The sequence below is a fragment of the Sapajus apella genome, unplaced genomic scaffold (genome assembly GCF_009761245.1).
Source record: "Sapajus apella isolate SASKATOON/1434 unplaced genomic scaffold, GSC_monkey_1.0 scaffold86, whole genome shotgun sequence".
Lineage (NCBI taxonomy): Eukaryota > Metazoa > Chordata > Mammalia > Primates > Cebidae > Sapajus > Sapajus apella.
The window spans coordinates 989,447-1,009,063 of NW_022437026.1; the positions used below are offsets into that span (position 1 = coordinate 989,447).

Below are 19,617 nucleotides of genomic sequence, written 5' to 3' on the forward strand. Positions count from 1 at the left end.
AGAGAAAGAAAAAAAAAAGAGATGAAAATTTATGGAAACAAGCCCGGTCTTACAAGCTAAGTTATCAAAGGGTGAAGTATTCTGACACAAAGGGCCAATGTATCTCAAGAACTCTGGATTTACACATCTACCATAGAGGCTGTCAGGGACAACACGATGATAGGAAAGCAACAGGAAAGGGCGCTTAGTAATAAGAGCTGATCAAGATCCAGAGCACTGGCGGGCGCGGTGGCTCAAGCCTGTAATCCCAGCACTTTGGGAGGCCGAGGCGGGTGGATCACGAGGTCAAGAGATCGAGACCATCCTGGTCAACATGGTGAAACCCCGTCTCTACTAAAAATACAAAAAATTAGCTGGGCATGGTGGCACGTGCCTGTAATCCCAGCTACTCAGGAGGCTGAGGCAGGAGAATTGCCTGAACCCAGGAGGCGGAGGTTGCGGTGAGCCAAGATTGCGCCATTGCACTCCAGCCTGGGTAACAAGAGCGAAACTCCGTCTAAAAAAAAAAAAAAAAAAAAAAAAAAAGATCCAGAGCACTGTGAGGTCAGAAACAGAAATTATTTTTAATGAGTATAAGAGAATTTACATGAAATAAGAATCAAAATATGCAAAACACCAAAAGAAAAAAAAAACCTGTAACTTCTTCATAGGAACAAAATAACTGATTAAGATATTTAAATTATTAAAAGTAGATCTTTTTATTAGAAATAGAGGAATGAAAGAACTTATTTGTCTCATGGAAACAAAATGAAACCCAAATGTGTGGGAGTCAGAGGCAGAGATTTTGAACTTTAATAAATAATTTTATCTTCATGAGAATGCCAGGGGAAAACTGCTAAAGAGAAATGAAAGCACCAAGTTGCTTCTTTAATCCATGTGTATGTAACTTATGTTTGATTCCCATGTAATAACTAAGAAACTGTTTACTTGAACTAATTGTCTTTATTTAAAAAGTTGTGCTTAGATACATTGTTTGTAATTCTTACTAAATTTTCACACATTTTTCCTTTGTGTTGTTTCTGTTGATGCATATATAAAACATTGATTATTCATAATTTTAAATATTTAGAGGATAACAGGCTACTAGATGGTATATATAAAGTTGTAGTTTCAAAGGACTGTCAAAGTATTGAAATGCAACTCACTTTGAATTTGGATCACATCAATTTTCCAGAAAATTCTAGATTTCTGATCTAGCAAAATCAGTATCAAAGGCTAGTTTACCATTATTTTCTGCCTATAGTTACGCAACTATATGAGGAGAAATGGAACACCATATCATTTACCAGTATTCTGAAATCAGCGATTTTGTTCCAGAAAATATCTTGAACCCTAGATTTACAATATTTGGCATCTAGTGTCCAGGAACACTGACAAACTGTGATTCAGGAAAGCTCTAAATAATTAAAGATAATGATTCTTATGTTTTTCAAATGTCTTCCAAAAATTTATTAGGACTTGTCTGAGGGAAATAAAATATCAATTGTAAGAGAATATACTTTTATAATGATACTCAGATTACAAAATCAATAACATCAATATTACTAATTTAAATAAATGATAAACATATAAATATTGGCCAGGAGCAGTGGCTCACACCTGTAATCCCAGCATTTGGGGAGGCTGAGGGTGGCCGATGGCTTGAGCCTAGGTGTTCGAGACCAGCCTCAGCAACATGGCGAAACCCTGCCTCTACAAAAAAATACAAAAATTAGCTGAGCATGGTGTTGTATGCCTGTAGTCCCAGCTATTTGGGAGGCTGGGGTGGGAAGATCGACTGAGCCAAGGAGATTGAGGCTGCAGTGATCCAATCATACCACAATACTCCAACGTAGGTGACAGAGTGAGACCCTGTCTCTAAAAAAAGGTAATTATTAAATACTTATTCTTCTTCACCCAGATTACAAGTTATCTAAAATTTAAAGATTAATAAAATATTTATTTTCATAGGATTGTTGGGGAAGAAGAGTTATTTTGCAAGTGCAGGCTGATACTCAGCTGGTTCACAGTGTTACAAACATTTGCCAAAATAAAATATTTCTAAATTAGTTGATACAGTGCTGCAGCCCCAGCTACCGGGATCCTTAGCATGGCCGGACCTCCACGTGACCTAGCAGCTATCACAAAAGGCATCTCTTGGACCTTGTTCTAGTGCTGTGGCCTGTGTCAGTTCTAGTTTTCAAATATTTAAATATCACCCTAGTGCACATGTGACAATATAATAATAATGTAAGAAACGAATCTTTATTTGAAAAAGCAAATAAATTCAGTGAAATGAGAGACGATCATAAGGCCATAGTATGGCTATTCCTCTTGGTCCCCAGGGATTATTTTAAGACTGAATAATAACATAAAATCAGAAGGCAACAGACAAGGGACTGGAGAATGTTCCGTTAAGCAAGTTCATTTGTCTGATGATGTAAATACACAGTCATTTTGAAAGCTGCTCTTGGTTCTGGTTCTGTAGTTTCCTCTTTCCTCACATGGGATTACTCACAAAACTCCTGCCTCTTGGAGAATTTGGAAGAAACATACTAATCCAAATCCTCAAGCTTCACCGGGACAGCTGTCTTCTCGCAAATCCAAAATATTTCAGCACTACAGCGAGAAATATGAATATTTCCTTTTTGAAAATAAGCACATCTTTTGGATCCGTTGATCTGGTCAAGTTCTTTAGTACTAAATCTGAAAATTAATCAATTTAAAATTAATTATAAATTCTATATTTGAAATATGATCACTGTTTAGTGCTCTCAGTTGCTCTTAAAACCAACGTCATGTATGTGAATATTGAGGGACTTCTGCCTCCACAAAGCTTCAAAATCTGAAGCTGCCTAGAGCTGGCACATCTGAGCCTTTGTTTTAAGTTTATCACGATCCCAGGTAGAATTCTTTAAAAGAAATACTTAAATCCTGGGCTGAGAATTTGAATTTCCTTCATAAATATGGAATTCCATGAATGAAATCCATCCAGTTCAGCTTATATTACAAGTACTTGAAGTTCTTTGAGACTTTATGAAGAAAACATAGAAATAAAACTACATTATGTTGTAAAAAGTTACCACATTTTACTATGCGCAAATATAACTTTTTACATAGTTATACATATGTGTTAGGTAAAAAGAGAACAAGACAGACGTTAAGAAAGGAAATGAATGACTATATAGATATGGTTCCAACAAGAGTACTCACTTCCTCTGCTAAGAAATTGATGTTAACACTGAAAGAATGTCTTTAGAAAATTACACTTGTCAGGCCTAAATTTTCTGTGTGCCCAACACTGTTGTTTTCCTAAATGACCTGTATTACACTGCCATTTTATTTTCTTGCTTCAGGGCTAGGCTTACTAAATCACAGCCTTGGCCTTTATTCAGTAGTCAAGGAAATGGCTATACAATCTGGAAGCTCAGTCTCTCTAACCTGAGTTTGTCAGGCTGGCTTATCTGACAGCTGCATGTCTCAGGGGCCAGGGTCCGCAGGCTCCAAAACCTGCTATGGGGCCCCCTCCTCCACACTTTGAGTAAGAGTGAGTAAAGGGGCCAAGGATGATTGGAATCCCTTTGGGAGAAGGGACACATCTTAGACTCCAACATGAAATCAACGTGTTTACACGGTGTCGTCCTACTGCTCCTGGAATCCCTCAGTCTAGTAGTAACACCTCAGATTAATATTAATCGGTTCATGCCCAATATTGCTCTTGTCACAAAAAAGTAACTGTCATGTTTGTTTGTTTGGGTATTACTCTGCACGTGCTTTTTGTCATTATTATTTGTGTGACACCAGACTAGTTGACTTAATATGATTAATAATGGTGATTAGAGAATGGGGGATTAGTGTTGGAGTAAAAATGGCCATGACAAAACATTGGGAAATGGACAAAGGTAAAGTGTATCCAGGGAGAAAATAATAGACTTATCATTGTTTGTGATGGAAGGAACTGCTGAGTCACAGCTGAAGCATGGCATCTTTGACAGAAGACCGAAGATTATGATTCAGTTTAAGAAAACTTTGACAGCATGCTTTAAACAGTGAAACAGGAGGGAGGGGCATGGATAATTATTTGTTGGGGAGGAAGGTAGATAAAAAGCCATTATGGATACAAATATCCTGTTAGATAGAAGAGTAAGACCTAGTGTTTGATAGATTATTAGGGTGAATACAAGTAACAATAATCTACTGTGCATTGCACAATAATGAGAAAAGAATAATTTGAATCCTCCTAGCATAAAGAAAAGATAAATATTTAAAGTGATAGATGTCCCAATTCCACTTATTTGATCTCTACATACTATATCTGAACGTACCAAATTATCACATATATCCCAAAACATATGTATCTCTTATGTATCAACAAAAAATTTAAAAATCCATTAAGAGGCCAATGATCTTTAATTTTATCTAATATAAAAATACCGTTATATTTAAAATATTAATACAGTTGTTTTATTTAAATGTAGTTATGATGAGGGCTGTTTCTCAAAATTTTTGGTTTTATAGTCTCTGAAAGAATTTAGCAAATCTAATACCCCCTCACACATCTATTTTTTCATAACTTTAAATAATTTTAAAAAATTGAAATTTTCCAAGTTTTATATATTCTATATGTGCTTTAAATATTTTCATTTAAACGCTGAAGTGGCAGGTTTAGTTTAATTTATAAAAGACACTTGCCATATATTGTAATTGGCAAGTCCTCAACATGACACTAATTGAGCTAATCAGTCAATTCAGTCTTACTTTTTGATAGAAAATGACTGACAGTTGTTTCGTATAAATAAATGTGTTGACGTGTGCTCTTTTTTTGTTTTTGTTTTTGTTTTTAAGAGACCGGGTCTCCCTATGTTGCCCAGGCTGGCATGCAATGGCTATTCACAGGTGCGATCCCACTACTGATGAGCATGGGAGTTTTGACCTGCTCCATTTCCGACCTGGGCCAGTTCACCCCTCCTTAGGCAACCAGGTGGTCCCCCACTCCTGGGAGGTCACTGTATTGAGGCCGAACTTAGTGCGGACACCTGATCGGCATAGCGCACTACAGCCCAGAACTCCTGGCCTGAAGCGATCCTCCCACCTCAGCCTCCCGAGTAGCTGGAACTACAGGCACGTGCCACCGCATCAAGCAATGTGTGTTCTTATCACCAGCAGCACCCGTTTGGATTGTAGGTGCTGCAGAGTCAGAGTAGCTGAGTGACTGAGTGCACAGGCCCTAACGTGCAATTTATAAGCTGAGTGATCTCAGGCAATTTACTTAATCTCTCTGTGCTAATAGTTCTACCTATAAAATGGGAATATAATGGTGATTTACTCACGGGTTAATCTTTATAAAGTACTTTGAATGTAGTATTAGCGGGGCGTGTGTGTGTGTGTGTGTGTGTGTGTGTGTGTGTAAGTAAACACATTTCTACCCAAAGATAAAGTTCAGAGCCTTGCCCTAAATTTGTCACAGAGATGAAATGAACTATACCTCCTTTCAATATTTGTTACTGGAGCTCTTTTCTCAGTATGTTGTACTCCTCTTTTTATATCTGTATTTATAATTCTCACAATCATTATTAATTTTCCCAGGATTCCATGGAAAGCTTGTGTTTACCCTCCATAGTTAGAGACGTACAAGGATGGAGAGGGAACAGAGCCATCTTCCCAGAACCAACTTCGGCCAGAGGAGTTCCAGGATAATCCCAGCCAGAAGAACGAAAATCTGAGTAATGGCTGTGACATAAGAAAATCCTAAGAGAGAAGACAGAGGAAAAGTTTTATGTGAGAGCCACGTCCCAGTTTGCAAAGTTAAGATAGATGTGAACATTCATTAAATTCATGTATTATTCTAATTTAAGATGCACTGAATTTCCATCATGTGAATCAGTTATTTCTCTTTCATTGTATGGATAATGTTAAGAGAATGAGAGTCAATCCTACCTTTTCTTCCAAGCTGTCTATCTTCACTAGAGTGGAGTTCTTGTCTATGCAGTCCTTTCTACTGTTAGTCCATGTTTTCTCTTCATTTGTTGGAAAATAATAGCAACTATTTTGGTACCATTGCCACATCTTAGGACATGGATTACATCTGTGGTCTGAAAAGAAAATTATACCCAATAATATAAACTGAATGTCTCTGGAGTGACTGGAGGCGGCTTTGAAACTAAATCATTTAATTGAACAATAGGGTCTGAGAGCAAGCACCCTGAAAACATATTGTTTTAGAAGCCTCTGAAAATAAAGTGACCCCTGGTTATGGTTGGGGCAACAGGGATTCTCTCTTTTCAGGGCTTAGTCTTCTGAACTCAGAATTACCAGCTATGCTTTTAAGCTTTCGTAACAACAGGATCACCTAGACATAGTTAATAAAATGAGGGGCCGGGCGCGGTGGCTCATGCCTGTAATCCCAGCACTTTGGGAGGCCGAGGCGGGTGGATCACAAGGTCAAGAGATCGAGACCATCCTGGTCAACATGGTGAAACCCCGTCTCTACTAAAAATACAAAAAATCAGCTGGGCATGGTGGCACGTGCCTGTAATCCCAGTTACTCAGGAGGCTGAGGCAGGAGAATTGCCTGAACCCAGGAGGCGGAGGTTGCGGTGAGCCGAGATCGCGCCATTGCACTCCAGCCTGGGCAACGAGAGCGGAACTCCGTCCTAAAAAAAAAAAAAAAAAAATGAGGGGTTGAAGTATCGAGATTGGTATCATTCCAAGATACTTCTCAAATTTGTCTGTGGTTTCAAAAATATTAAATGAATTTATATATTTCCTTGCTGTCTGTAAATTTAGTGCAATATCACTAAGGGTCATTGGATGACATAACTCTCTCAATACTCAGAGGTGGTGCATGTGATCAACTCAGAGCAGGGCAACATATGCCATCTGACTGGTTAGCAGGTCTAAGTCTGATTACCTGAGGTATGAACGATTAGCTCTTGGCACAGTTTGACGGCCATTTGTTCCAGCCTATTCAATAGACTGGAGATCTGTGACTTGAGAAATTCCTCCTTCATGGACAAGTTATTGGAGTTGCCCAGTTGGTGGGACAAGTTATCCTGCTGCTGGTCGACGGTTTTCTGAAGTTGACTCAATATTTCTGAACCTGAGTTAATTTCATTAGATATCTGCAAAACTCCAAGACATGACAGAAGACAAGTTCATATATTCTTCTGTTCTCATAATAACTATAGATAATTCTCTTGACAGAAACATTTCTTAAATGTTCAAGATTTATTAGTAGTTCTTAGTATTTGAGGTATCATGCAAGAAACAAACCAGATGCCTTTCTATTCCAAATTATTTATAGTTCTTTATAATTTTATTTACATCTTAATTATTATTGCGCTATATTAAATTAATGAATAATTATCTATTTCTGGCATTGCATTTGAGGAAGTGCTAGTCATTCTGCCATTCATTTTCATAAAATTATTTTATTTTTGTTTTATTTTATTTGTAGGCAGATGATGTAATTGTTTTAATAAAAACAGAATTCTTTGAAAAAATGGATTTCTCAAACTCTGCAGACCACTTGAGATGCTTGTTTACCAAAAGAAAATAGAAAGCAGATTTTCATGGCACATCAGACCATTTCTGGTCATGGGTCTATGAAATATGCCTTTTTCGTAAGCAGTTAAGGTGCGTCATCAGCACAACAACTTTAAGAACCACTGCACCAAAAGCACTAAAGTTTAGAAAAGAAATGTCACACTTCTGTATTGACTGAATGGGCATACGTTATCATATTTTCACTTAATTTTTAAATATACATTATTGTAGAAGATCAACTGCTAATCCTCATCCTCTGATTGGCTCCAGAATATCTGTTACTGCCGCTTGAACATCACATTTCTTTTCAAAAGAGCAAGCTACATCATTAGCCTCCTTTCACAGTGACAAATATATGTCCAAATCCTAATTATCCATTAAATCTTAAAAAATTATCCATTAAATCATTGAAAAGAAATGAATGTAGCAGAGGAGATGTTAGTATCATCCAGCAAATTAACTTCCTTGACTACGAGAAAGTTAATTTTTTCACCACCCCGTAAGTGAATACCATGCCAATTCACTGCTCTGTATACCATATACTTAACAACTCTATGAAGTTTGTATTCTCAGGATGTTTTAATTATTACTCAGGAACTCCCATGTTCATCCCCAACTACCCAAGGACGGGTCAGAATCAATAGAATGTTCCTTTGTGGCTGTGGTGCTTGAGAGCGGAGCTTCCATTGTCATGTGGAGAGGGTTCGACTTTCTTACTCCATAAGGTGTATCAGGCCACTCTTCCTCCTTGTTTGTATGTCTTTCTCATTCATGGAAACCAGCCTGCTGCTACTTGGAAGATTTCTCTCCACTAGAGAAGTCTCACATGAAGGGACTGAACCTAGTCTAGTGCTAAGTCTTCCAGATAGATAAAATAGCATGCATTTTCTTCAATACGTATTTCTTGACTTTATTTCTCAGCATTGGAATGATAAGTGAATGTGTGGCTAGGCAGAAAACAGGCTCTTTATTCTAATGAATAACTAGAAATGAAAAGTCTTCGTCTAAGTCCGGTTTAGCTTATCAACATAAAACAATTCAGAACCAAATCCTGATCATGTCTTCAGGAAGATATGAAGAATAGGAGAGATATGAGACAGCAGAAAACTATCAGAGGATTCGGATGCTAGGACCCATCTACAATCCAGGCGGAATATACATGGTTTAAAATATGTTTTCTAGTTGCCTTTCTCGGGTTCGATGCTGTTATACTTACACATAATCCCCAGTGTCACCAGCCCAATCAGCAACATCAGGCAAAGAGTTAGCAGACCCAGGGCAGTGTGGCTCCACATGGGAGATGGAGCTGGATGCGCTGGAGAAAGCCAACAGAGCAATTAGCAAACAGAACTGCTTTGTGCTTGTTTCACTTGCTCACAGACGCTAACGTTTCTCTCTTGCTTCTTCAATGACCTCTTTTAGAAAATATCTAATATGGAGTGCAGTGAGGGTGCCATCATTGCTTCCACCACTCTTCTTCCCTTTAAGAGGAAATTTCTCCTAATTTCAAGGTTTTTGTTTTACATCATTACCCACTTTTCTTCCTCAAGTTCGTTGAATTCATAAATGAGAGATACAAAAACTGCTTTTTCTGGATGCTGCTGACAGTAGGAGACACCTCAAGCTTTTGAGCTCAACAGTCTCTATAAGGCAGATGTTCTATCTGCCTTATAAAAGTGGATTCTACTTTTTAAAGTATCTTTTACCTGTTAACAATAGCTTATCTATTATTCATGCTATTTATCACCTGGTAAATAATGAATGAATACTGAAAAAAAAGAAGGAAAGAATGTGCAGGCTAACTTACAAACAGCAGAGTAGACCAGAAAGCCAGAGTGTAACTCTTCAAATGTTAGCATCCTACTCATTGTAGTTTTTGTTTAAAATACCAATGGTTGTCATGCTTTCCTTCACTTAGTATTCCTTGATTTAGGTACAAATAACATCTAGCCCAATGTTTTAGATATACTATTACAGTCTCCAGGTGCACTGTGATATGCACCATATCCACACCTCCCGTTTTCCTCACAGGTTAGAATTAGAATTAAAAAACAAAACAAAGCAAGGCAAAAATGTGGAACCATCTTTATTAGACACATGCAAAGTCAAAGTCTATCCCTATCGCCTTTTTGTAAATATCCTTCCCTCAAATGTCATGCACCACACAAAATGTAAACATAAATCTAGAGAGCAGGAGAAAGTGGCTCAGATGGCTGACATGACTCAGGAGAACCTGGAAAGTCAACGTATCTGAAAATAAGAGATGTGGTCTTATATATCAAATCAGATTCTTGACCATGGAGTCTGCTATTTCTTCCAATTAGGCTTAAGAGAATGAGTTGAAGACCAATGCTCAGTCTGGGCTTCCCCACATAGCAGCTGTGTGAACTCACTTAAATTATCTAATTTCTCTCCGTCTCAGTTTTTTCATCTATGTAATGGAGGAAATAATAATATTCCAATATTATTGTGAATTTTCATCACAGAATTATATCTGTATAAAACGCACGTAAAATACTACCTAGATATTATCATAATTGGTTCAACGCTACACATTATACTTGGATTTCAACTACCCTAAACTTTGAAAAAAAATCCTGACAAAAGAGAAACTAGCTCTGGTCCATTTCTGATCCACTCACTCATCTTCCAGTTTTAAGTAACTTAACATCATCTAAAAGAAAAAATGTCCTCTACCTTCACTATTTTAGAAGCCTCCAATCTGGGTTCTGAAAGAACATCCTCCTGGGGTCTCTAACAAGGTGTAAATATCAAGGATTATAAGAAGAAATCTCTAATTCCACAAGCTTAATTTCTGGCATATCCAGTTAGAATTTTTCACTGCAGCACAGAGCTTCCTGTAACATAGTGATATCACACAATTTTAAAGAGGTTCTGAAAGCCACATATTTTCACTTCAACCTTGGGAACACGCACTCTCCTAATATGTTCCACAACAATTTGTTCCCACGCTGAAGCTTTCCCAGCACACTTGTCTTTAACACCAGTTTTAAAGCCGGCACCTCAAAGCATTTCACACCTTCCACTCCCCCCAAAACACAGTTGGTGTTCTCTGAACTCCTACCTCTTTTTCTTAGGTTATTTCCATCTCGGTTATTTCTTGCTCCAGCAGAATCCTGAAATGTGAGTGTCGCGTAGGTCACTTCTTCAGACATTGTAGAAGAAAGCACTACTTTAAATTATCTAATTAATGTTTCAATATCTTCAGGCCTGGGAACAGGGTGTCCTTTTCAAGGCTGGGAGCTTCTATAAGACACTCAACTGACCCACACACAACACTGCCCCTCTCTAAGAGGAGAATGACAATTTGTTTCTCTGGAGAGAAAGTGAGAAAAGTCAAATATTCTGCTTTAAAATATTCTCTTTAGAATGTTACAGATATCAAACTGTCTGCTCTGTCAGAATTATTTCTTGCTGTGCAGCAAAAAAGGGTGCTTGGAAGCAGAGCAGGAGGATCATGGGGGAATTCCCATGATCCTCAGGGTAGAGGCTGCTCTGAATATTTCAGAAAAGAGTCAAGTTGTCTTCTTTACATCTATGTAAGGCTAGCTAATCTGCATGGAGACGTTGGTTCTAGTTTATGCTCAGTCGCATCAGATATCAAGCAGAGAGACCCATATTAAGACAGAAAGAGCTGTGTCACACACCTGGTTGCTATTATAGGAAATTCAAATGTGTGTGTGCGTGTGTGTGTGTGTGTGTGTGTGTGTGTGAGAGAGAGAGAGAGAGAGAGTTGGTAATGGGGCATGGAAGAGAAATTGATAGCTACTTAGCTACTTAACGTGAGTATGAACGGGAGTGCCCTTCTGACATGGTGGGGAAAGTTCCTAGCAGAACAACAATCCTAGGGTAATCTTCCTGTAGACAGCAAGGAATACACAGGACAAGATTTTTTAAAATAACGACCTGAAGTTTCAGGGGAATGAAAGTGAAAAAAGCAGGCCGATTCTAGCGAGAATGAGACTGGCACGTGGTAAGGTATTTTTGGTTTCAGTTTGTTTGTCTTTCAGTCATTCCTGCAGGGTAGCAGAACTCTTATAGAGAGCATGCTGTGTCTCTGGACTACAAAATCAGATGATGCTGTGTGGGGCAACCACAGCCAAAAACAGTGCTGTAATAATGATATCCATACAGACTACTGGATAATGAGGATCTCTAGAGTGTCTTTAGGATTAGAAGTCTCTTTAAACTTGTATTTATTTACATTTTATTTTTTTAAACTTAATAAAATAACCAACCTCTGTTTTCCCTCGGATAGGTCTAAAAATGCTCTGAAAAAATGCATCCAATAAAATTGAAGTAAACTCACTGCACAAAGCACTATCACTGTGATGCTTTAAATTTCAACAACATGAGCAATAAAAAGTTGACAATTTGTATAAACGGTATTCTATTATCTGGAAGAACAGGAGAAAAACATGTTGCACATGTAGTTTGTCATAGGATTTATAGCCTTAGGATTTACACACACCTTAAAGGACTGAATCTACTTCTAATCCTGCCATCACTTTTCATTAAACTTACTAATTTATATAATGAAGTAAATTTTTATTAAGGATCTGCAGAAGGTGGAATAATAGCCCCCAAAGATGCCCATGTTCTAATCCTCAGAACCTCTGAATATGGCAGCTCACTGTGAAAAAAGGGACATTTCAGATGCCATTACACTTTTTTAACTGTGTAATTGATAAAATAAGCTACAGAGATGCTGTAAGCTTTTAAGTTTACAGACCTTGAGGTGAGAAAAACACCCCGGGTTATCTGGGTAGATGCAATTTAATTACTTGAGTCCTTAAAATTGCAGAATATTTCTTAGATGTGGTCAGAGAGTGATGTGACCAAAACAAAGAAAGAGGGACATGGTGATATTCCCAGCTGAAGAGGGAGGAAGGGGGCCAGAACCAATGAATTTGGGCTAGATGTTGGAAAGGTAATAACAGAACACTGTTTCCCACAGAGCCTTTGGAAAGGAATACATCCTTGCCGAGAGCCTTGATTTTAGCCCAATGAGACTCATGTCAGACTTTCAACCTGCAGAGCCTTAAGATAATACAGTTGTGGTAATTTGTTACAGCAGCAATATGTAGTCAATACAGAACCCAGGAAAATAAGAGTGGGGGAGCTATACATGAGTGAAGAAATTAAGGAATCTCCTCTAAAGCTTTCCTTTGGGGAGAGGTAGAATATTAGATAAGTGTACTTAGCGGGAGGATTTGGTATGGGTTTTGTGGTTTCAGATGACTGGGGAGTGATCTAAAACCTCCAAGGTTCATGTCTGTGTGGAGATTATCTTAGTCAGAGGTGTCCAGCGTGAGGCGCATTCTCCCTGCAGATGTGAAGGAGGTGCAGAAAGGCAATGTAACAACTTTCTCTTTAGGGACATTGTGCACAATCTCTAAACACCTAAGTACATATGTTGCTTGTTCATGTTTCTTTTTTTCAAATTGATGAAATAATAAAAAATGTTTAGAGGTTCTAAGTCATATATCAACAAAACTCCACTAACAAAAATATGGAAACAAATAATAAATCTATGCTTATGTTTACTATTCTAGGTAAATTAAGAAAACGCAGAGACCATTGACATGAGGACTATTTAAATAGGTGACTACAAAAATAAGAAATTAAGAATGGTTTTCTATCTCTGCTCTGGTTTAACTTTCACCAGATTTTGCAAAGACTGGGTTTTTATTCTCATTTCCTTAATTCTTTCACACACCTTAAAGTTTCCTAACAAAATCTTAACCTCTCACTATCCATGAAATGATGCTTAGCTTGAACAATGATGAATGTCACATGGTTCTGAATTATTTCTAAGAGAAGATTGATAACACTTCTACAATCCAAAAAGCTATGTCATTTATCATTATTTGTTTATGATCATATTAATTTAGACATTTCTGTATATACTTTTCTCTCTGAAAACTTACAGCATCTCTGTAGCTTATTTTATCAGTTACACTATTAAAAAACCCACTTTGTTACAGTCATTTACCAAATTCTAGGACATTCCTCCTTATTTCTTTATTATTTTTTTTTCAAATATCATAAAACTTATTGATCTCTACTTCTTTCATGATTATTACCAGTGATTTTGACATTCAGGTAGGTGATAACTCCAATATCCTGGACTCTCAGTTCTTGAATTTGCCTCCGATAACCTTGCCCACACCCAGAAGTCAGTTGCTTGCACACAAAAATCAGTCCCCACTAGATGATCCTACCTTAGAGCTATGCTATTCACCATAGGAATCACTAGGCATATAATAGCTATTTAAACTTAATTACAATTAAATAAAATTTAAAGTTTACTTCCTAAGCCACACTAGTCATACTTCAGGTACTTAACAGTCTCAGGTGGCATTGGCTATGCAATTGGACAGTGCAGATAAATAACATTTCCATTATTACCAACTTTGCTACTGAACAGCACTGCGCTAGAGTGCAGACGATTTCATTTCCAATATGAGAACCTCCTCCATTATCTGTTTCAGATATTTCACTCTCTGGCCTCCATCTCCTATCTCTCCAGCCCACTCTCTCTGAGGATTCTACACTCTATGGTATTTCAGTGCCCACTGAGACAGCAGCTTCACTGACCGTGTCACCTTTTCATTGCTGTCAATCCCTCATGTCTCATTGCCTATTATACCTAGCATGTACCACTTACCAGGACCAATTATAAAAATTACTTTCTTACTCATAGCTACAGCTTCCTTGCTTCCCTCTTCATTCATCAAAAGCATCTAGAAAATGCAGCTTGGTTAAATCCAATGCTACCTGCTCTGTGCATACATTCAAGTAGCTGAATGTGACCATATTAACTGGTTTTATCTTATGTTTTTGAAATATAACTTCCAGCACTCTTACTAATCAGCCTGTTCTGCAAATCTCCTAAAAGATTATTTATTCCATATCTCTTTTTCTTTCTCAGACTTTCAAATTTCTTTCTGTCTTCTCTTTCTACGAACTCAACAGATGACCTGGCTTTTCCATTAACCTTATCCTAAGAAAAAGAAATTCAGAAAGGAGTTTTCTCGGTTTCACTAATCAAATATACCAAAACATCTACATCTGTATGTGAGCTAGTATCCCTTTCAACAGTGGTTAAATTGTACTACCTCATCTGAAATCAGTCTCCATCTGTATATTAAAATGCATCCACCTATCTCCTTAAAGATTTCAAGCTTATAATTTTCCCTCTTTTGTTCCTTCTGACACTATCAATTTTTCCTTTTTTTTTTTATCTCTACTTGTTCACTTACATTCACTTCCCAAGATGATATAATATCTCCTATGTCAAAACAAGCAAAAGCCATCCTTTGTTCACCATACCACCATACACATGATCACCCCATTTCTCTAATTTTCTTAACTACAAATGGGGTTCAAAAATCTCTCTATGCTCTTCCTGAACCTATTCAAATTAGGCTTTTTCCTTCGCTATTTCTATAAAAAAAACACTCCTGCTAAAGTCACCATTACCTCAATATAAACACATCCAATGGCTAGTGTTCAGGATTCATCTTACACATTGTGTAAGCAGAATTTTAAATAACTGATTATTCCCTTTTCATTACAATCTTTCTTCTCCAAAATACTTTGTTCTCTAGGGCATCATTCTCTTGGTTTTCCTTTGGCTTCACTCATAATCCAATCCTCCCTCAGATTGACTGATTTCTCTTTAAATTAATTTAAAATGTTGTTGTGTCCCAGAGTTGTTCAATTCTTGTTACACTCCTCCTCCTCCTCCTCTTCCTCCTCCTCCTTCTCCTTCTCTTCTTCTCCTTCTCCCCTCCTCCTCCTCCTCCCCCTCCTCCTCCTCCTCCTTCTTCTTCTTCTTCTTCCTCTTCTTCTTCTTCCTTCTGCTTCTCCTGGAATAAACTAAATTGGATAGTACCCAGGGGCTTTAATTTCTTATAGATTCAAGACTTGAGATAACAGCCATATACTGATAATGTCCAAAATTTTTTATCTCCATATCAGTGCTTGATTTACAGGACCACATGTCTGACTGGATTCTTGGCATATTGACTTTGATACATTATAGGATTTTCTAATTTAATACATCAAAAAATGGGTACTTCTTCCCAATGTGCTTCTCCATCTTAATAAATGAACACTCCAAACATACAGTTTCTCAGCCAAAAGCTTGGAATTGCCTTTGACTTTTCTTGCTGCTTCACATCAATTAAACCTGTCAGAAAATATTGCTCACCTTGGAAAATATGGAAACATAGTTATAAAATGTGGAAGTATTATTGATTGAGAAGACCTTAAAAGAAATACTGATTTAACATGATAGGAGGGTTCATTCTCACTCTGATCTTCCTACTCTCATATCTCATGCCTATTTCAGAGGACACTTTTATAGTGGGGCGTAAATTGGAAAGTACCCAGAGAATGGCCAGAATGGCAATTAATTCAGAATTTATTTACAAAAAAGAAATAGGGAAAAATGAAGATGAAAGCCAGAGGTATCAAAGACTTAAAGGAAACAAAAATAAACTAAAAGCAGAAGGAAAATAAATGGCCACAAGGAGGAGACAGAGGATGGATATATGATGGAATTTATTTTGAAATCTATTAATATATTTACCCAATTAGGTGAGTATTCCTGACCAGGATAATAAAATGTCCCAATTAAAATGAAGCACTATGAAGACAGACTGAGTGATTCAAATCCTGGATCAACACTTACTTACCCCGTGGCTTTTGGCAAGTTATTAAACCTCTGTGCTTTATTTTTCTTAATAGTAATAAATTTGTCATAAGTTTAGTGCCAACCACAATTATAACTGATAAAATAATATAGAAAGAGCAATCAATGGCAGATTTTGTCATAGAAGTCAGTTTGGATTATTCTGGATTATTTTAAACATGGAAGAAACCTGGGCAATTGTTCAATAACTGACAGTGAAGCTTAAGCAAAGCAATCCACGTGAGTGAAACCAAGATCTGCCCTGAGCCTGTCCAGAATAACTTGATTATATCACTTTTCTTCTTTTATGACACTTGTATGATATACAATTATCTTGATCTTTGCTTTCTATGTTTCTTTACTATCTGTGCTTACCACCCTCTACTATAACATAAGCTAAATGCTTGTATGATTCATTAACCATTGGTCCCCAGAAAATAGAATTGTGCCTGGGACATCTGCAGTGATCAACAAACATATGTTCAAATAAATGATTAATTAATAGTCCCTGTCATGAAGTTTTGTAGTAATTTTAATAGGAAAGTACGATAGTAGATAGATTTAACATTCTGCAAATTCTCAATTCAAATATAGTAGATCAATTTACTTTCCCTTTGATATAGACAAGAGACGGAAATACTGGGTAGAAGAGGGTGGTTCCCTGGCAAAAGCCCCATCCTTCAGTCCTGGAGACCGGCAGCCCAAAATGGGGACAGGCACATGTTTAAGCTTTCTGTTTTCATGCCCCCAAAAGTTGCCTTTTGGCCTGCCATGCCCCCTATTTTGTACCCATATAAACCCTAAACCTCAGGCTCCAGATCAGGGAGCAGATGAGAAGACAAGCAGATGAATGGTGGAATGATCTGGCAGAGAAAGAGAGAAGAGGAGGAACTTGAATGCCAAGAGGATTTCGGCTGGGACTGATCAGAGAGTAATTTGGCTGTTGGACAGCCAAATTCCAGAGGAAGATGACCTTCCCACTTCATCTCCCTTCCAGCTCCCCATTCATCCCACTATGAGCCACCTCCGCCGCTCAGTAAAACCCCCACATTCATCCTTTGAGTCCATGTATGATCAGATTCTTCTGGGATACTGGATAAGAGTGCAGGATACAGAAAGCTGTTACACTGGCCCTCTGTCCTTGCAGAAAGGCAGAGGAGGCCCTTAGCTGGTTAACACTTAAGCTGGTTGCAGACGGTAGAACTGAAAGAGCATTGTAACACTGGGGTTCCAGGCACCCACCTCTAGACACTACAGTGGGATCAGAGCCCAAAGTGATCACCCCAGCTCCTGCACCTGCCTATTTGCATGCTTTCCCTCCCACAGAGGGTTTGAGCTCGTGGCAGTCGAACAGACAGACATACCCTTGTTGCATGCCCTGCAAGGGGGGCCAGAACTCTCCCATTTCACCTTAATCACACTATTTCCCTCAATCACACTGGGAGATTAGATGGTACTGCTTATTTTTTATTTCTTTTTGAGATGATCTGGCTCTGTCACCCAGGCTGGACTGCAATGGCACAATTTTGGCTCATTGCAACCTCTGCCTCCTGGGCTCAAGTGATCTTCCCACCTTAGCCTCCCAAATACCTGGGACTACACACACACCATCACATCTAGCTAATTTTTATAGTATTTTGGTAAAGGAAGGGTTTCAGCATGTTGCTTAGGCTGGTCTCAAACTCCTGGGCTCAAGCAATCTTCCCACTTTGGCCTCCCACAGTGTTGGGATTATAGGAGTGAGCTAGCATGCCTGACTGCTGGTAGTATTTTTCACAAGAAGTACACGTATACAAACTTCCTGACCTTTATTCAGTTGTTTGCCCTGCCTGAAAAATATTGCCTTCTCCTTTCTCTTCTTAGAATATTTCCTTTCTTCAAATATTGATGTAAATCTTAATTAATCCAATTGATTATTATTTATTAATTAACTTTTTACAGGCATATGATTTGTATACATATGCCTAATCAACTTTGTGGTATGACTGCAGACTGATACATTTTTCCCTTCAATTTCCCTACTGTTTGTAACAAATGCTCTGTTCTTTTGGTCTGATAGTTATTAATTATTTAGTTTATTAACATTTTAAGAAAGCTCATTTCACTTTGAAATCCACATGTTTAAGCTTTTTGTAAATAAAGGAGAAAATATTAATTATACTTTTCTATGACAGGAAATCCTACCATTTCCAAATTAAACAGTATTTAGTATTTGTGGAAAGCCTGCTAAGTCAAAGGCAAACAGCTTTAGCTTAAAGGTGGTATACATTTAAAAGTCTGTGAAAAGCTATCACCAATTGCAAAATACTCACTTCCTTTTGTTTCTGTCTGGAATCATTATTATAACACCCACAGTGGTCACCAACTTGTCTTTCTCTTTTACACATCCACTGGCCATCTCTGTATATTGATCAGCCTTTACCACAATGTTATGTGTTCTACTAATTTTCATTCTTACTGCGTGTACCCCTTGTCATTGTTATCTTAGTGTCTTTTATTCATTCTTCAGCCATAGACATAGATAATGGAGACTATGAATGACATCATTATATAGTGGAAAGAATTTAGAAACCAGGTTAAAGGCACTACTTTTTATAAGAAGTATGGTGATTAGAATGTTCCTCAAATTACTTAGACTTCTCATCCCATGTGCAAAATTGGGATTATAATGTCTGTCGTACATATATGCTTCACTCATTCAACAAACACATATTGGGTAACACGGGAAATCCTCACTTAACATCATCAATTAATAGATTCTTAGAAACTGACTTAGGTGAAGCAAGGTAGAACCAAGCCAATTTGATCATAGGCTAATGGATATAAAGAAGAGCTAAATACTTACAGCACATTTCTGGTCACAAAACCATTACTCAGCTTGTAAGTAAAGACCCAAAACACTTCTAATAGTAAACATTTTTAAAATTTTGAACTATACATAACACATGCAGGTAGGAAAGATGAATAAAAACATATAAGTTAATTATTTACTCAACTTTTGGTCACACGGTGGGTGTTGGTGGTCATAGCAGTAGGTTAAATCAAGGAATTGATATCTGCAAATCAAAAATTGTCAGAAGCACCTCTTAAACAATGTAGTTCAATAAGATACTCACCAGTAGACTGGGCTCCCTGAGTGCTTTCAGGCTGCGTTGCTTATTGTCTTGCATTTGTATAATTATTGATTATTCTACAAATTCTTGTTTTATAATAACTCGTATTCATTCATTCATTCATTTTCCTATCTGCTTATTCCAGCTCTACGGTTTAGGTGGTAGGGGCACATCCCAGTAACTCAGGGACAAGGTGGGCACTGACTCCAGACAGGCCACCATCCCATCGCAGGGCACACTCACACACATGCCAACATT

The 19,617-nt window shown here is 37.7% G+C and overlaps 1 protein-coding gene across 1 annotated transcript; it reads right to left on the reverse strand.

The window, feature by feature from the left end:
• Positions 1–2,222: 2,222 nt before the first annotated feature.
• CLEC12B (C-type lectin domain family 12 member B) lies at positions 2,223–11,181 on the reverse strand. Its single transcript, XM_032254366.1, has 6 exons — positions 10,610–11,181; positions 8,741–8,839; positions 6,890–7,108; positions 5,917–6,071; positions 5,612–5,727; positions 2,223–2,685 (listed from the first exon to the last, which is right to left on the reverse strand). Exons 1-6 carry the CDS (start codon positions 10,698–10,700, stop codon positions 2,535–2,537), a joined length of 831 nt encoding a protein of 276 aa, XP_032110257.1. The 5' UTR covers positions 10,701–11,181; the 3' UTR covers positions 2,223–2,534.
• Positions 11,182–19,617: the final 8,436 nt, after the last annotated feature.

Bases quoted from the DNA above. Each gene is read 5' to 3' on its own strand.
- CLEC12B (XM_032254366.1), bottom strand. From the start codon at position 10,700: ATGTCTGAAGAAGTGACCTACGCGACACTCACATTTCAGGATTCTGCT. The intron at 7,109-8,740 runs GTAAGTATAACA...CATGTCTTGGAG, and splicing joins GGTGACACTGGGGATTATGT to TTTTGCAGATATCTAATGAA. The intron at 6,072-6,889 runs GTAATCAGACTT...TTTTCTTTTCAG, and splicing joins GCTAATCGTTCATACCTCAG to ACCACAGATGTAATCCATGT.